The 16201-nt window shown below is 45.3% G+C and overlaps 1 protein-coding gene across 14 annotated transcripts in view; it reads left to right on the top strand.

Annotated features, from left to right (window-relative positions):
* Positions 1-16201, top strand: part of Arhgef33 (Rho guanine nucleotide exchange factor 33) — a 121691-nt gene that overhangs the window by 21402 nt on the left and 84088 nt on the right. For 10 of the 14 annotated variants that reach the window (XR_009584497.1, XM_060363951.1, XM_060363944.1 and 7 more), the window contains exons 3-5: positions 8423-8472; positions 14713-14877; positions 15184-15305. Coding sequence is in view for 13 of the 14 variants with exons in the window: in XM_060363951.1 (XP_060219934.1) it covers positions 8423-8472; positions 14713-14877; positions 15184-15305 (337 nt within the window). In the remaining variant the exon portion in view is untranslated. Of the gene's footprint in view, positions 1-6331; positions 6442-8422; positions 8473-14712; positions 14878-15183; positions 15306-16201 lie in introns of all 14 variants that reach the window. The other 4 variants (XM_021634368.2, XM_060363936.1, XM_060363979.1 and 1 more) reach the window with 1 other exon arrangement.

Genomic DNA, 16201 nt, shown 5'->3' with positions numbered 1-16201 from the left:
CCAGGTTCAAGGACAGTCATAGAGGGGGACAACGACAGCACCTGATGCTTTCCTCCAGCCTTCTAAGCACTCACATAGACGCATGCATATATACACAGACATGCATATCATACACACACACACACACACACACACACACACACACACACACACGAGTCTGAGTTGGAGTACTTTAAAAAAAACTTTTATTTACATTTTTATGTCTTTATCCTTACTCCACTCCCTTCCAACACCCCAACACCAGGTCGGACAAAGAAAGGGTTAGTGGGAGAGAAGAGAGGCACAGTTGCTTCTTAGCTGCTTCCTGCTGGTTAGAGTTGTCGGGTTCCTTGGAGCCAGTCTAATACTTGTTTCAGGAGATCTCCAACTTCTTGTCTCACCGAAACAACAGCAACAGGAGCCGAAGGGGGAGCAGGAGCAGCCTTGTTCTTTCTCGGTGCTCCGCACTCTCTGGGCTCTGACATTTATTTTCTCTCCAGAGTCCTCAGATCTAAACTATCTGCAGCTGGTAAGGAACCCCTCTCAGAGCCTGCATGAGGCAAATAGTTTGGTGCTGAGGACTATCTGAATCAGTCCCACATCCCACACCTGGGATTAAAACAAAAAACATGTTTATATCCATGAGATAGACAGACAGACAGACAGGGACAGAGACAGAGATCAATCCTGTATATTTCAGAGTGTAAGTTGGAAACTGTTGGTTTTATATAGAGATCAGCATGATCAAGATATCAACAGATGCTTTCTAAAATTTTAGCGATATTTTCTCAAAGGTTTGCCGAGACCTAGGTGTGTGTCTTAGAGGCCAGCACTGCAATTGCGGAGATGCAACAAAAAGAAGGTAAAGGGAGTGTGCCAGCCATGTTGACTGGTGAGGGACATCTATTTCATGGTAGACCTCAATTCAAAGGCTACCAAAAGCAGAGTAAAGAATTCCAGGGATCTAGGGACATAGTTCAATGGGAGAGTACTTGCTTCATCCTGAACTCACATTGAATTCAATTCCTAACACCACATTAATCAATCAATCAATCAATCAATCAATTAATTAATTAATTTTTGGGCTCAGAGATTAAGGGATTCTCAGTACAGGATGGACAGCTTTACTGCAAGAAAGGTCTCAAGGGGAGTTACATAATCACCACAAGACTTTTTCTAGAAAAGTCATGCTACTTTCCTGTGTAATTTTGCTCTTATTCGCCCCTCAACATATACTTTTCAATCTATATTCTTCTTTCAGTGTGGAAATTGCCTCCCGGAGAGTCGGGTGTGATGGTGCATACCTGTAATCCCAAAAGGTTGGGTGAGGCAGAGGAATCATGAGTTAGGATCAGCCTCGAAAGCATAATTAGACCTTATCTCAGGAAAAAGAAATCCCTTCTGTAAACCTTGTGTAAATATAAAAGGACGGATACACTTCTCATCCATGATGACAGGGATAATCAGGTAACTACTGTAAGAATGACAGGAAGAGGGAAAGACAGCATGTTACACTGCTTCAAGCTGCAGCCAACAGCTGTTGACAGTTGATGGAAAACATCAAGAACAAGAAGAGCAATCATGGCTCCTTCTGCCATTTCTTATTTTGTGATCCTTGGCCATTATTATTATTATTGTTGTTGTTGTTGTTGTTATTATTATTATTATGCTGATGTTATTTGGAAAGGGTCTCCAGTAGCCCAGGCTGGCCTGGTACTCTATATGTAACCAAATGATGACCTTGAACTTCTGATCTTCCAGCTGTTTTGCCTCCCAGTTCTGGGATTTCCGGGGTGCATTCAGTACACCCAGCTTGTAAGGAGCTGGGGATCAAACACAGAGCCTTATGCACAGTAAGAAGGCATTCCACCAACCGAGCTACGACCCGAGCATAGAAAATGTTCTAAATGCTCCTAAAGCCATTTATGTAAAATTGGAAAATAGAGGTATTTTCTTTCCACATTAGGAGTAAAAATGATTCTGAAAACTCTAGCAGCTAGTGTAAGGTAGGGCAATGAAATAATTGGTGTAAGAGTTTGGAGTTAAGGACAGAAGTGCATCTCAGGGGCAGAGCACTTGTCCAGCAGGTGTGAGGCTTTGGATTTGATCTTTAACACCTCAAAACAAACAGAAAAAAAAAAAAAAAAAAGGAAAAAAATTACCTAATAATTGCTTCTCTGTCTTTTAGGCTAAGATCACAGGTAAGAATTACTTAATAAAGAAATATTTCACATTGCCATAAATAATGAAGGAATTTAGTATGATAGGTGAATGCAAAAATAAATACATACAAACATAGAGACTATGCAACCAGGTATATGTAAAAATGGGGAAAATGCCACACAAAATATTGATAGCAAAGAAGGCTTAGAAGGTACTCAATACATTTCATTTAAAAGTGCAGGATCGTTGGGCCTGGAGAGATGGCTCAGCACTCAAGCACACTTACTATTCTTCCAGAGGACGTGGGTTCAGTTCCTAGTACCCAAGTGGCGAATCACAACCAGCTGTAATGTGGTGGCTCATATTTGTAACCCCAGCATTTGGAAGGCTGAGGTAGGAGACTACCACGAGTCTGAGGGCACAGGTAGTGAGTTCCAGGCCGTCCTGGCCTATACCGTGAAGCCCTGTCTCATAAAAGAAAAACTTTAGCCAGGTGGTGCTGGTGCACGCCTTTAATCCCAGCACTTGGGAGGCCGAGGCCAGTGGACCTCTGTGAGTTCAAAGCCAGCCTGGACTACAGAGTGAGTTCCAGTACAGCCACAGTTACACAGAGAAACCCTGTCCCGAAAAACCAAAACCAAACCAAAACAAACATAAAAAAGGTATAGAGTTTTAACAAGAGAATTATGAAATATTATTGAAAGACCTAAAACATAATTTGTACAAAGGGAAAGAACTGCAATCCTTTTGGACAAGATTTTGTTTGTATGTATGTTTCTTTGAGACAATCTTAGCATGTAGCCTTGGCTGGCCTGGAACTTTCTATCTAGACCAGGCTGGCCTTGAACTTGTAGAGATCCGCTTGTCTCTGCCTCCCGAGTGCTGGAACTAAACACATGTTCTACATGTCCAGCTAGAATAAGATTTGGAAAAAGAATAATTACAGTTCTCCCAATTAATGTAAAAATCTGATATAATTCCAATGAGAACTTCCTTTTTTTTTTTTTTTTTTTCAGTCATGGGTGAAATGTTTTTGGACTTCACTTGTTTATGTGGTAAAAGAAAGACCAGGAAAAGTGAGTTATAAAAAAGAGCAATAGCTTATCTCACCAAATATTTTTATAGATTTATTTTTACTCTTTTAATTTATATGTTATGTGTGTGTGTGTGTGTGTGTGTGTATGCAAGTTAATTGCTGGTGTCAGCAGAGGACAGGAGCACCAAATTTCCAGGAGCTAGAGTTACAAATGGTTGTGAGCCACCTGATGTGGGTGCTGGGAACTGAATTCAGGTCTTCTAGAAGAGCAACAAGAGCTCTTAACCTCTAAGCCATCTCTCTAGGCCCTCGCCTTTTTTTTTTTTTTAAACACACTAAAAACTATTACAATCTGTTATTTGAAAGCAGGAATAGACAGATATACAGACAGGCAGACAAGCAGATAGATAGATAGATAGATAGATAGATAGATAGATAGATAGATAGATAGATAGATATACACAAAAAAGTGGCCACAATAGATTTCAGTGTATATGGGAATCTGCTGTTACAAAGATGGAGGTTCTAGTTCCATGAAGAAAACCAAAATGCCTTCCTTAACCTGTGTAGGTACAAGCGTTACCTCTGGAAGATAAGGAAGTGGAATGCTCCCCTGTCCTACACATAAAACTAAACCCCAGGTGATTCGAACACTTTCGAAAAAATAGAAAAACCCTGAGGAAAATTTAGGGGAAATATAATTTTGGGGTCTTCAAAGAGCTTTAAAATGAACTCAAGAAACCTAGCAACAATGAAGAAAAAAGAGTGGTTTGTCTTTCATTTTAAAAAGTGTTTCAATAACAAAAGTGATTATGAAATAAAAAATAAATAAGAGATTGAGAGAGAGAGAGAGAGAGAGAGAGAGAGAGAGAGAGAGAGAGAGAGAATGGGGCTGGAGAGATGATGCAGCAGTTGAGAGCACTGGCTGCTCTTCCAGAGGACCTTGGTTTGATTCCCAGTACCTCTATGACTGCTTACAACTGTCTGTAACTCCAGTTCCAGGGGGTTCAATATCTTCTTGTCTCCACAGGTACAGCACACACGTGGCACACAGACATGCATACAGGCAAAGCACTCAGACAGGTGGAATAAACTAAAAATAATTTACTCTCTAATATATGGCATTTCTTACTTACTAATTGAGATGTAAAAAGCAAACAACCAAACAGAAAAATTGTCAGCTCAGAGGAACTGATCATTTACAGAGCGACAAAGCTAGCCCGCCAGTGAGCACGTGTAGAGACGGTCAGCAGATCTGCAGTCAGCAGGACTGTGAACTAGCACTTGTTTCCCGTCAGGCAGACTTCAGGTCGTTACCATGCCCCAGGCCATCATTGGGAAATAGCTCATACAGTATACTCGGCAGCCAGGGCCCTCTTTCCTGGGGTCCTAGCATACCGCCCCGTGAGCATGTCCTTGATCATGTGGAAGGCTGTCCATGCCCCCAGTGGCACTAGGCCACAGCCATCAGACTCTCAGGGCTGCAGCCCCGGCCACAGGTATCTTCACCTTGTCCAGCCCTAAGTTGTGCGGTTGGTGTGTGTGTGTGTGTGTGTGTGTGTGTGTGTGTATGCATATATGTATACTTAATTTTGCTTTTGTAATTAACTAAATAAAACAAGATTTCTAACTTCTATTGATCAAACACTTTAAAAAAATCTTTAAATCAGTGGCTGCACAGATGTGTGTGTACTCGTGAGCTTTTGGAAATACACACGTTTTTTATTTTACTTAGGACATGGAGTTTTTGCTTGCCTGTTTCCAATTAATTACAGATCATATAGCTAAATCGTTTACATATTTCAAGATTTTTTTTTCACGAACAGTAACAAAATTCCTCCTAATAATAATCTTTAATGCTTTGTGGAGGGGGAGGGTTGTATAGCTCAGTTAGTAGAGTGCTTGCCTGGCATGCATAAAACCCTGGGTTCAATCCCCAGCACCCAAACTAACCAACCAAAAAACCCCAGACAACAGTAACAGACACTGGGTGAACAGCCATCTGCCCGTAATCCAGCATTCAGGAGGCAGAGGCTGGAGGATCAGCACCTTCGCGGGGCACAGCTCCGCCGTGTTTGAGGCAGTCTGAGCACATGAGACCCCATCCATGAAGGAATAATAATTAAACAAAAAACCAACATGATGCCCAATGTCACGCCCATCAAGCCTGAGGTATGGGAGGCTCGGAGGACCTAGCACGGCCAGCCTTGGTAGGAGGGGGTTCATAAGGTGGGGAGTTGGTCAAACACAAGCAAGGGTTAAAATGCCAAAAGGGGGAAAGTGCAGAATGGCTAAGTGAGCTCAACCGTCTGTGTCCTCTACTGGTTGGTGTTAGATTGCACCCTGAACGTGCAGCTTTGCGCCCAGTGGCCACAACGGCCAGCCACATTTGTAAGGCTTGTCCTGAGTGCAAAGGGTACCACGTGCTGAATGCAGTGAATAGAAACAGGCTTATTGCCCTTCTTCCCTGCTCAGGTTTTCCTTCTTAAGGTAAAGCTAGGAGGGCCGGTAAATAAAGCCCCCTGGTTGGATCTAAAGGTGAACGCAGCGTATCAGAAGCTCCCACATTTTTTAGTAAGGAATGTCATAGTTATAAAATGATATTTGCAGGCCGGTGAAATGGCTCAGCTAGTAAAGGCACAAGCCTTACGAGCCTGATGACCGGAGTTTGGTCCCAGGACCCATCTAAAGGGGAAAGGACAGCTCCAGCTCCACAAGGTTGTCCCCTGACTGCCACATGCATGCTCTGGTATGGGCTGCTCCCCAGTAATAATGAATTAAAAGATCTGACATTGTTTTTAAAAAAATAACTTATTTATTTTTATTTCACGTGAATTGGTGTTTTGCCTGATTGTAGGTCTATAAGAGCGTTAGATTTCCTGGGACTGGAGTTACAGGCAGTTGTGAGCTGCCATGTGGGTGCTGGGAATTGAACCTGGGGTCCATCTGGAGGAGCAGTCAGTGCTCCTAACTGCTGAGCCATCTCTCCAGTCCCTGATTTAAGTTTTAAGTTAAAGGTTTACGTGATTTAGAAACTTATACTTTTGAAACTGTTTAGCCTTAAGCTGTGCCTGGTGTTGAAAAGCTAACCCACAAAACTAGTCTAGTATCGTCACCAGTACTGCCGGCAATCCTGTATGCTTTACTCGGCAGGTGCAGGGAAGGGGAGGTGGCCTGATCCGGGACGATGATGGCGCAGTGCTGAAGAGTGAGCTGGAGGAGAGAAGCAGCAGGCACCATGGAAAAAACCAAAACAAAGCAAGGTCAGCCTTCCATCTTGCTTTGGAGCTTGGGGGTCAAGAAATTCAGGAGTCAATCTGTCTTACCACTGTTGCCAACACTGTTTTCCCATCATCTCCCTGGGACCTCGAAAAACACAGACTTGCTGGGATACAGAGAAAACCATGGATGTAACCCGGCTTGAGTTCTCTTCCATTTCTCACTGATGGCTTCAGGACTGTCTCGGGACACCCTGGATAAGGAGCATTCCTCTGGTGACACCCAGCACCTTCTAGGCTCCCCTAGAACAAGTGGCTTTTCCTGTCAGTGTTTGATAGACAGAAGCAACTTTTCCAAAGTCACTCTGTGATCTTTTCCGATGGAGAAAACAGCATCGAGCAGTCAGGTGACAACTACAAAGTGTCAGATTTAGGCCCAAGGGCCTGGTCTGTGTTTCTCAGTCTTGGTTCTTGCTGTTTGTTTGGACATAGTTGTAAAATTAGCTAAATTGTCCTTACTCGAGCTTGTATGAAGAGTTTTGGAACCTTCCAACCACTGGGATTTTATAGGGACAGCCTCCACCAAGTACAAGTTCTAGGCACAAATTCCTGTTAGTTATGAACTTAACATACATACCATATGTCTGAGGAGAACAAAGTTCACACCCATGTAGCCAAATGATGCAGTTAGGAGTTTCATGAGAGCTACTTGCTTTGTGCAATGTGACTTTGTGCAATGTGACCTGCCATGGGAGTGGCAGCAAAAATGCATGAGCCTTTCATCAGTGGCCTTATCTTCATGGCCAGCCAGCATGGTTCTGAACGACACTTTCTCAGCTAACCTGGTCTTCTCCCTAAGTTGTGATTTTTACAGCCTGCTCTGTCAGACTCTAGTGGTGGCAACGCTGCTTTCTTTCTGCCTATATTCCTCCAGAAGCTTTCCATTGGCAATTCCTCCTGTCATCAAGAGTCCCTCAGCTGACTGTGGCCATGAGATGAGGGCAGAATGCAGAAGGTTGGCAATGACCAGAGAAAGGAAGGAGAAGTAGGAACATTTCCTGCCTCTCTCTGGGAGCAGTATGTAACTCCCATCTGGCTGGATTTTTCCCCCTGTTGCTATGGTAACATACTCTGACCAGAGCAACTTGAGGGAGATGGGTCTTATTTGCTCATAATTCCAGATGGCTGTCCATCGTGGCAGGAAAGGCACAGCAATACATGCCTGAGAGAACATTTCACATTACAGCCACACATAAGCTCAGAGAGCAACACATTTGTGCTTGCCCTCTCCATTTTCTTAAAAAACAAACATTTTTTTTTTTTTAAATGTGAATGAGCGTTTTGCCTGCATATATGTATGTGCACCACATGTATGCTTGGTGCCTGCAGAGGTCAGAGGTGGTTGTCACATCCCTCAGAACCTGAGTTACGGATGGCTGTGAGCCATCATGTGGGTACTCGGAACCAAGCCCCAGTTCTCTGCAGAAGCAGCCAGAGTGCTTGAACACCGAGCCATCTTTAGCCCCTTATCTCCTGCCGTCCTAGACAGTCCAGGTTTCCCATCCTGCTCAGAAACGGCCCTGCCCCAAGTTAACCAGAGTCTTGCCGAGTGAATCAACCAAGCCAATCCCTCAAGGACATTCTCAGAGGCCAACCCTAATCTAGACAGTCCCTCGAAAGTATGCCCAGAGCGTTGCCTCCTAGGTGAAGAGTTGACAGTTCATCCCAATCCTAATCCTGGCAAAGAGCAGATGTGTGTTCAGGTAAACTTTAGTCAGCCCTAAGACTTTGAGGGAGACACCCTCAGGGTACCTACCTCCTTGTAGCCAGTCAATGACCACAGACTGACTTTGGTAGAGAAACAGGGTTTTCTACTGTGGTGCTTTTGTCAGGTAAGTATAGTTCTGCCCTAAGCTTGTTCCGAATCCTCTGGTACCTGTCATTCAGGCACAGTTAGATATGAACGGTGAGCGTAGGGCGGGCAGAGCAAGTTGTCTGGGTTAAACAAAGCTCTTTTTCCCTGCAGGAGAGAACGAACACATGCCGGCGAATCACCCTTCCACACAGATCTACCAGGTAAAGAGTGACGTGTCGTTGCGAATGCTGTCATGCAAATAGTGGCGACATCCTTTATGCGGTGATTTTCAACCCTTGGGTGCTTCCACAGAGTTCCTGACATTTGTTCTCACAACAAGGCCAAGGGAAGATAGGGCAGAGGCCACTCCTGTTGTACCTTTGGGAGAACTAGTTGGCAGAGGGGAAGTTATTTTGTTTACAAAATCTTGCACCTATTTCCCGCCGTGGCTCTTTTCCTCGCCTGTGCCACTGTCACTGTGAGCACACCAGGCAACAGCACTGCCATCAGAGAGGACACAGGAAGAGCTGCCTTTTCTCAGCCCGGTGTGGTGGTTGGTGCTCACCGTAATCCCTAACGCTGGGACCCTAACACAGGAGCTTCACAGGTTCAAGCCTAGCCTAGTGTATGTAGCGAGACTTTGTGTGAAAACATTTAAAATTTTTTTTCTTTGTTTGTTGGAGACAGGGTTTCTCAGTGTAACCCTGGCTGTCCTGGAACTCACTCGTTAGCCCAGGAGGGCCTAGAACTCAGAGATTCTCTTGCCTCTGCCTCCCCAGTGTTGGGATTAAAGGTGTGTGCCACTATCACCTGGCTAAAATATGCCCTTCTTAATAATTTTTTTTCAGGGAGAACTGAGAGTTAAAAGGGTTTGTTGGCATTATAAATACTCAAGTCTGGTGATAGGAAAAAAAGTTTATTTTAAACAATGGCAATAGTTAAGTTCTTTGCAAAAACAACCAAAGCTTTGCAAAGTATTTTTGCCACAAGAGTTCGAGCAGTCTCCCTCAGCTGTGCAAATAGATTTTATTTGGCTTCTATCTTCCAACCTGTAATTGAATTAAAGTTCTGTCCTTAGCAATCATGGATGTTTACTCTGCCATACCTTGTCTTGTAAAGGCAGTTTAAGCTTTGAACTTTTCTCTAGACTTAATCCTGTTATCTGGAATACACAAGAAAGAACTCACAGAACGCAGCAGAGCCTGGGGAAAAAGGCTCCTAATTGCTTTTTACATTTATTTATTTACTAATTACTGTATGTCTGCACGTGGGGGTGGAGTGGGCAGCTGCGTGGCAGTCACTTCTCTCCTTTTACTAATTTGGTTTCTGGGATGGAACTCAGGTTTTTAGGTTTGAGAGGCAATTGCTTCACTTACTGAGCAATGCCATGGATTCCTTAAGTTGAGTTTTTGAGCTGTTTCAAGTAGGAAGACAGGACTACAAGGGAGCAGATAGCGCAGGGGAGATACTGTTTGGATTAGTTGAGTATGCTGGTAAAGTCAACCTAACAGCTAGTTTCCAGAAGTATCCGGCAAGAGTTCCTCGCTCTGGGCCCAACTGGAGCAAGCCAGCCACAGGAGTGTAAAGCAGTGTTAACGGTGTTGCTCTTAGATCAGCAATGACAAGGAGTAGAACAGCCTCGTTTCCACTTAGTTCATATTTGGTGAATGGTTATTATGTGCAACGCCTGCTGCTTAGCCTAATGGGAAATTAGCAGATGAAACAGGCTTCCTCATTGTTTTTTGTTTTAATGTTCACAACCTTGAAAATACAGTGATGAGTAGCTTATATGAGGCAGGCTTTTGAAAAGGCTACAGAGAAGGCATTGCTATAACCCAGCGGGGAAGAGATGGATTACTGTTGACTAAAAGATTTGAGCAAAGTGCCCAGGGACAAGCCATTCAGGGACAGTGGACTATTATGAAAGATTACTTCAGACAGGGTGGCCAGCTTACACAGAGCCTGGGGGCAGGGGTGGGTCTCCTCAATGCTGGTGTGATGCCTCACTGGTCTAGGACCATCTGTTCTCCTCTGACCTGCCTGTGGCCCTTTCAAGGAGTGTGCCTGCCTCTTGAAAGTCAGGGATGATGTGAAATCTGTTACAGGTATGTGGGTCACTCCCTGGATGTTGGCTAAATTTAGCTGTGGAGGGGATGGCCTCATTATCTCACAGTGTCACACATTCAAGCACATCCGTTCACACTGGAGTGCTTGGAGCTGGTTTCTACTGCCTCTGCTGTGCCTCGATGACCCTTTGTTTTAAAAGAACATTCCTAAGTTTGTTAATTCTAAGCAACTTTTAACCAAAAGGAGGAGGCTCCAAGGAAGAGGAAGGAGGGCAGGGAGGATAGGTAACTAAGAAAATACAATCTGCATTAGAAGAGGCAATAGAACTGAAAGAAAATGTGAAACTGTCTCCATTTTTTTTGGGGGGGGGATAGGTTCCATCCCTTGCAGATTTTATTATATTAACTTGATTTTTAAAAAAATTTTCAGGACAGGACATGGTGGCACAAGGCCAGACAGAGGCAGGAAGATTTCTATAAATTCGAGGCCAGCTTGGTGAGCAGAGTGAGTTACAGGCTAGCCAGAATCGCATACTGAAACCCCATGTCAAATAAATCTTTTTTTGTGGTCTCCTAATCTAGAACGTAAAGCATAAGGCAAGGACTTAGTGCTTTTCTCTTGGCACTCCCAGCATAAACCACAGTGCCGGGCACATGACGCTTAGTCAAATAAACAGGAGTTGAACAAATGACTGGGATCTGGAAGATGTGCATATCGCTATAAGCTAAGAGGTCTGACGTAGTCAGTCTGTGGGAGATAGTGCTGGGAAAAAGAAAGATCTTGTTTGCTCAAGAAATCAAGCTGGATGTGCTGGGTTGCTGCACAGACTTTTAAACGCCAGCACTCAGAAGGCTGGGGAAGGCAAAGGCAGGAGGATCCGAAGTTCAAGGCCAGCCTGGACCTGTCTCAACAAAACAGAAAATCTAGGAAGAAGAGCAGGCAACAGGACTGAGGCTCTGTGTCAAAATCGAAACCCCAACCCAAACGAAAAAGAACCTCGGAGAAACCAAAGATGAGGGGCAGAAAAACAAACAAATAAACAGCCAGACAGCCAGACAACACCCCTGTAATGCGATTTTAGCCCTGCAAACGTCATATACTATAGCACAGAGGAAACCTGGATGTTAATGGCATATTGAAGTTAGGAGAGTTAGGTTCATTCTCACTTTGCAAAGTTGCCTGTTTTTCCTTGTAATGAAAATGCCAGTGGCGGAGGGACAGGGACAGCCCTCACCAGCTCCCTCAGACAACTGCCAAGCCTTCAGAGAGCTCTTCAGGCAACACTGCATCCTTGGCCACGGAAAAGAAGCTCAGGAGAGGCCAGTGTGAAGGGGGCCGAGTTTCAGTTCACCGAAAGAGACTACGATTTTAAACACGAGGGTTAAGAGAAAGGTGCTCGGAAGAAAGTGCGGCCAACCCCAAAGTGTGGGTGTGGGCTTCTCAGAGAACCTCCGCGTTGTGTTTACAATGGTTCCGTGCAGGATTTGGTGATTTCTGAATTTATTCATGCCAGAGAGCTGTTAAGGAATTCGAATAAGATCACGGGGTGTTTCCCAAGGTGCACGACGGGGTGACCGTCGATGGGGAAGAACTCTAGGGCGCAGGGGCCGAGGAGATGGCTCAGTGGGTAACGCACCTGGCGCGAGAGCCAGACAACCTGCATTTAGATGCCCGGAACCCAGGTCAAAGCCGGGAACAGCACACCCCTGTAATGACAGTGCGCTGCTCCCACGGGAGCCGAGAGGTTTATCCGGTTTAGCGGAGCAACAGGAAAAGACTGCCTTAAACGAAATGGGAAGTAAGGACTGGCGTGCGAGGCTGTCCTCCGACGTGTGCCACGATACACGGTCTCCTCTACCCATACACACAAGCATGTGTGCACACGCATGCACACACACAGAGCCTTAAAAAAGAAAGCTAAAGCTGGGCATGGTGGCACACGACTTTAATCCCAGCACTCGGGAGGGAGAGTTCTTCCCTATTGACGGTTTTCTGCTGTCTCCACTGTTGTCCTTCGGCCTCTGGGAAACCCACGTGTCCATGTGGGGCAGACGCGACAACCCTTGGCCAGCGCTTCCCTTTGTGCTCCCCACCCCCAGGAGCAGGACCATCTCGGGGCGAGTGATCGATGCCAGACTGACTCCTTCCGGCTTGAAGAGCTGCACAGTTTTTGCTCTGACATCACGATTGGAAGCGCTTGGAATGAGGGGCTGGTGAGATGGTTCCCTGGGTAAGGGAACTGGCTGCCCAAGCCCGAGGACCTGAGTTTAACGTCTCACACCCAGGTAAAGGTGAAAGGAGAGAACCAAAGGCAGCTGTGTCCGACTTCCACGCGTACGCTCCCCACAACCGTGTGTGCGTGCACATGTAATAATAACTAAGGAAAAGGACTGTGACGGAAGGCGGGGGTCGATGGTGGTGTGCCCCCTCCGAGCGCCAGCACCTTCCTAGGCTCTGCTTGCTCTCCCAGAACAGTGGCTTTGGCTCCTCCTACTCCTCCGTGCTCCCAGTCCTAGAGGGAACCATTGCAAACACAGACCCCAAACCTCCGAATCTAAGAGGCGTGAAGTCAGAGCAGGTTGGAATCGTTTGGACAGAGTGGTTTTGGAAACTTGTACAAGTTCGCACGTGTGGGGATGCACGTGTGCATTGTCATGCCACCCGGACTTCCCATTTAGCTCCTTAATTGGTAGATATTAAAAATGTTCTTATTTTTAAATTATATTTAGAGGTATATTCTCTGTGTGGCCGGAGCAGGCCAGAGGAGGGCTTCAGATCGCCTGGAGCTGGAGTTACAGGCGGTTGTGAGCGGCCTGCTGTGGGGCTGACAGCCAATGTCTGCTCTGCGAGAGCAGCCAAGGCTCTCAACTACTGAGCCACCTCTCCAGACCTGATGTTTTAAATGATAGAATAAGCCTTCTGAATATTTCTGTTTTGAAGAGAGATGTGAACCTATGCTCAGTCAAACCACAAAAAATCAAGACAACAGTGTTAGCTTGCTATTATTTTAATTTAGTTTCTGTTAAAGTGCCTCTTATATTTGCTCAGTAATCAAAACAAACCCTCAGAGGCGCTCCGTTTCTCCACATTACTGTTGGGGTTTAACTTTCTGATTTGCCACTTAAAGAAGAAATGAACCAAAACTTTGGAGCACCTCTGTACAGCCCTGTGATAAATAAAGTGTAATTTAAAAAAAAAAAAAAAAAAAAAAAAAAAAAAAAAAAAAAGACAGCCCTGTGAAATGGCTGTCATCATTGTAATTGCCTTGCGGAGAAGCAAACTGCTACCCCAGTTTGCCCACGGTCTTCATCCTTGTGTGAGAAAGCTCGGATTTGTAGCCTACCTGACTTCAGAACTGATCTCCTCTGTGTGTTCAACCAGCAGGCGTGTCCATGTGCTGTCCCGAGTGCCCTGGCCTGACAGCTGAAGATGACTCATAGCAACACCAACACATGGATCAAAGCCCACTGTTAAAAATGCCATTACCTCTCTTTCTGTCAAAACTCAAGAAATCAAAGAAAAAAAAATTCCTTCTCAAAGAAATTCTTACTAATATTTATTTATTATTTTATTTATGAAAGATTTATTTTTATTATTTTTAGTGTTTGTGTGTACGTGTTTCTGTGTGATTGTATATACACAGATGTGTGCCTGCCCTTGAAGGTCAGAAGGTGTTGGATCCCCAGGAGCTGGTGTTCAGATGGCTGTGAGCCACCTAACTGGGTGCTGGAAACAGACCCGAGTCCTCTGGAAGAGTATCACGTGCTCTCTTAACCACCGAGCCATCTCTTCAGCCCCCTTTTATTTTATTTTATTTTTTACTTCTTAAGGAAAAAAGTACTGAATTTCTTTATATTCTGATGGTAACCAGAGAGACTTAGTTCGTGATTTCTCTCGCAGAATTCAGGTGCTAGAGTACAATTGTCTTTTCACATACATATGCTAGTTTCCAAGCAAACCTTTTTTTTTTTTTTTTTTTTTTCCCTTGATTTCTCTGAGTAGCCCTGGCTGTCCCGGATCTTGCTCTGTAGACCAGGCTGGTCTTGAACTCGGGAGATCTCCCTGCCTCTGCCTCCTGAGCTGGGGTTAGCGGTATGGGCCATCACTGCCTGGTTTGCATCAAGGGCTCTCTAGTCCTGGCAGCATGCATGAGTATCTGAGGACCAACAGCCTGTTTTGTTGTCACTGTCAAGCCTCAGTGCACACGGCATAGATGACCTTTTCCCTGGGTGAATGGGGGCAGGATCACCTCAAAGATTCCAGACTTGGGTAAACAAAGCCCACGAGAGTTTTCAAGAGCTTGTTTTCTCAAAGAAAGGAAGAGGTCGAGGGCCCAAGGGCGCCACTTAGGGTAACTTACAGCAAGCCAAGTTCACTCTTGCCGAATTATTTAGCTGCAGGCCCTGGCCTCGGAACTGAAGACTGGCTTCACGGAAGCGATGCAGGAACTGACGCGGATCCAGCATGGAGAGTATGCCCTGGAGGAGAAGGTCAAGAGCTGCAGGTGTTCCATGGAGGAGAAAGTCACCGAGATGAAGAATTCCTTAAACTACTTCAAGGTGGGAGCCTCCTTTAAACCCCTGCTGGAAAGAGTAGGTCAGTTCTAGTACAGAAGCAGGAGATTTGCCTTTTCTTTTAACAGCCTTTCCCTCTGGGCCGTCTGTTAGACACCGTGGATCAATAGCTATCACGTGGTTTTCAGTTTCTGAGCTCTGTGTTGAAAGAGGCCCCAAGGGAAGCTCGCTTCACCTCTCATTCCCCAGTTCACTCAAGAGTATGCACCAGGGCAAGGCTTTCGGGAGACTGACTGTTATGTTCTCTTACCCCGTGTTCCAGTTTAAAATGTAGCAATTATTACTTTGTAGGAAGAGCTGAGCAACGCAATGTCCATGATTCAGGCCATCACTTCCAAACAAGAAGAAATGCAGCAGAAAATCGAGCAGCTTCAACAGGAGAAGCGAAGAGAATCTCGAAAAGTTAAAGCCAAGTGAGTATCTTAAAAATGTTTGCCCAGACCAGGCAGTGGTGGCGCACACCTTTGATCCAGCACTCAGGAGGCAGAGGCAGGCAGATCCCTGTGAGTTCGAGGCCAGTCTGGTCTACAAAATGAGTCCAGGACAGCCAGTGCTGCACAGAGAGACCCTGTCTTGGAAAACCTTAAATATATATATATATATATTTGCCAGGGCAAACCCGTAAGCAATGGCTCTTGCACAGATGCCCTTAGAAAAACATCCAGCACGTAGCATGTTAGGAGTGGGCTCCGGTACAGCATTGGCCAGCGGTGCTAGAAGAGACTCATGCTGGTTAATACGGGGGCTGCAGAGACGGCTCAGTGGTCAAGAGCCTCGGCTGCTCTTGCAAAGGACCAGAGTTCAGATCCCACCGCCACATTAGGAGGCTCACAATGCCTGTAGCCCCAACTCCAGGGGATGCAACACCCTTTTCTGGCATTTATAGGCCAATGAGCATGTACACACACACACACACACATACAAACATATGCACACACACACAAAAAAAACAAAATACAAACAAACAAACCAAACCCACTTGTCAGGAATTCATAAGACCCTTTGGGCAGCAGAGCTTGGATCTCTAGAGCCCACATAAATGTCACATGGGGGTGTAAGCTAGCTAGTGAACTAATCATGTGAGCGAGCTTTGGGTTTTGTTGAAAGACCCTGCCTCAATGACACAGGGTAGAAGAATGATGGAGGATCGTTCTGTTGAAAGACCCTGCCTCAATGACACAGGGTAGAAGAATGATGGAGGATCATTCGTAAGTTCAAGTCCAGGCCTCCACATGCATGCACACATATCTGCATGTATGTGCCCGTGTGCATGCTAACATACAAACAACCCCCCCACACACACACAAAT

This window comes from Meriones unguiculatus, chromosome 1 (genome assembly GCF_030254825.1).
Source record: "Meriones unguiculatus strain TT.TT164.6M chromosome 1, Bangor_MerUng_6.1, whole genome shotgun sequence".
Lineage (NCBI taxonomy): Eukaryota > Metazoa > Chordata > Mammalia > Rodentia > Muridae > Meriones > Meriones unguiculatus.
Note: the sequence above shows the minus strand (reverse complement) of the source record. Positions and strands in the feature narration are given on the sequence as shown.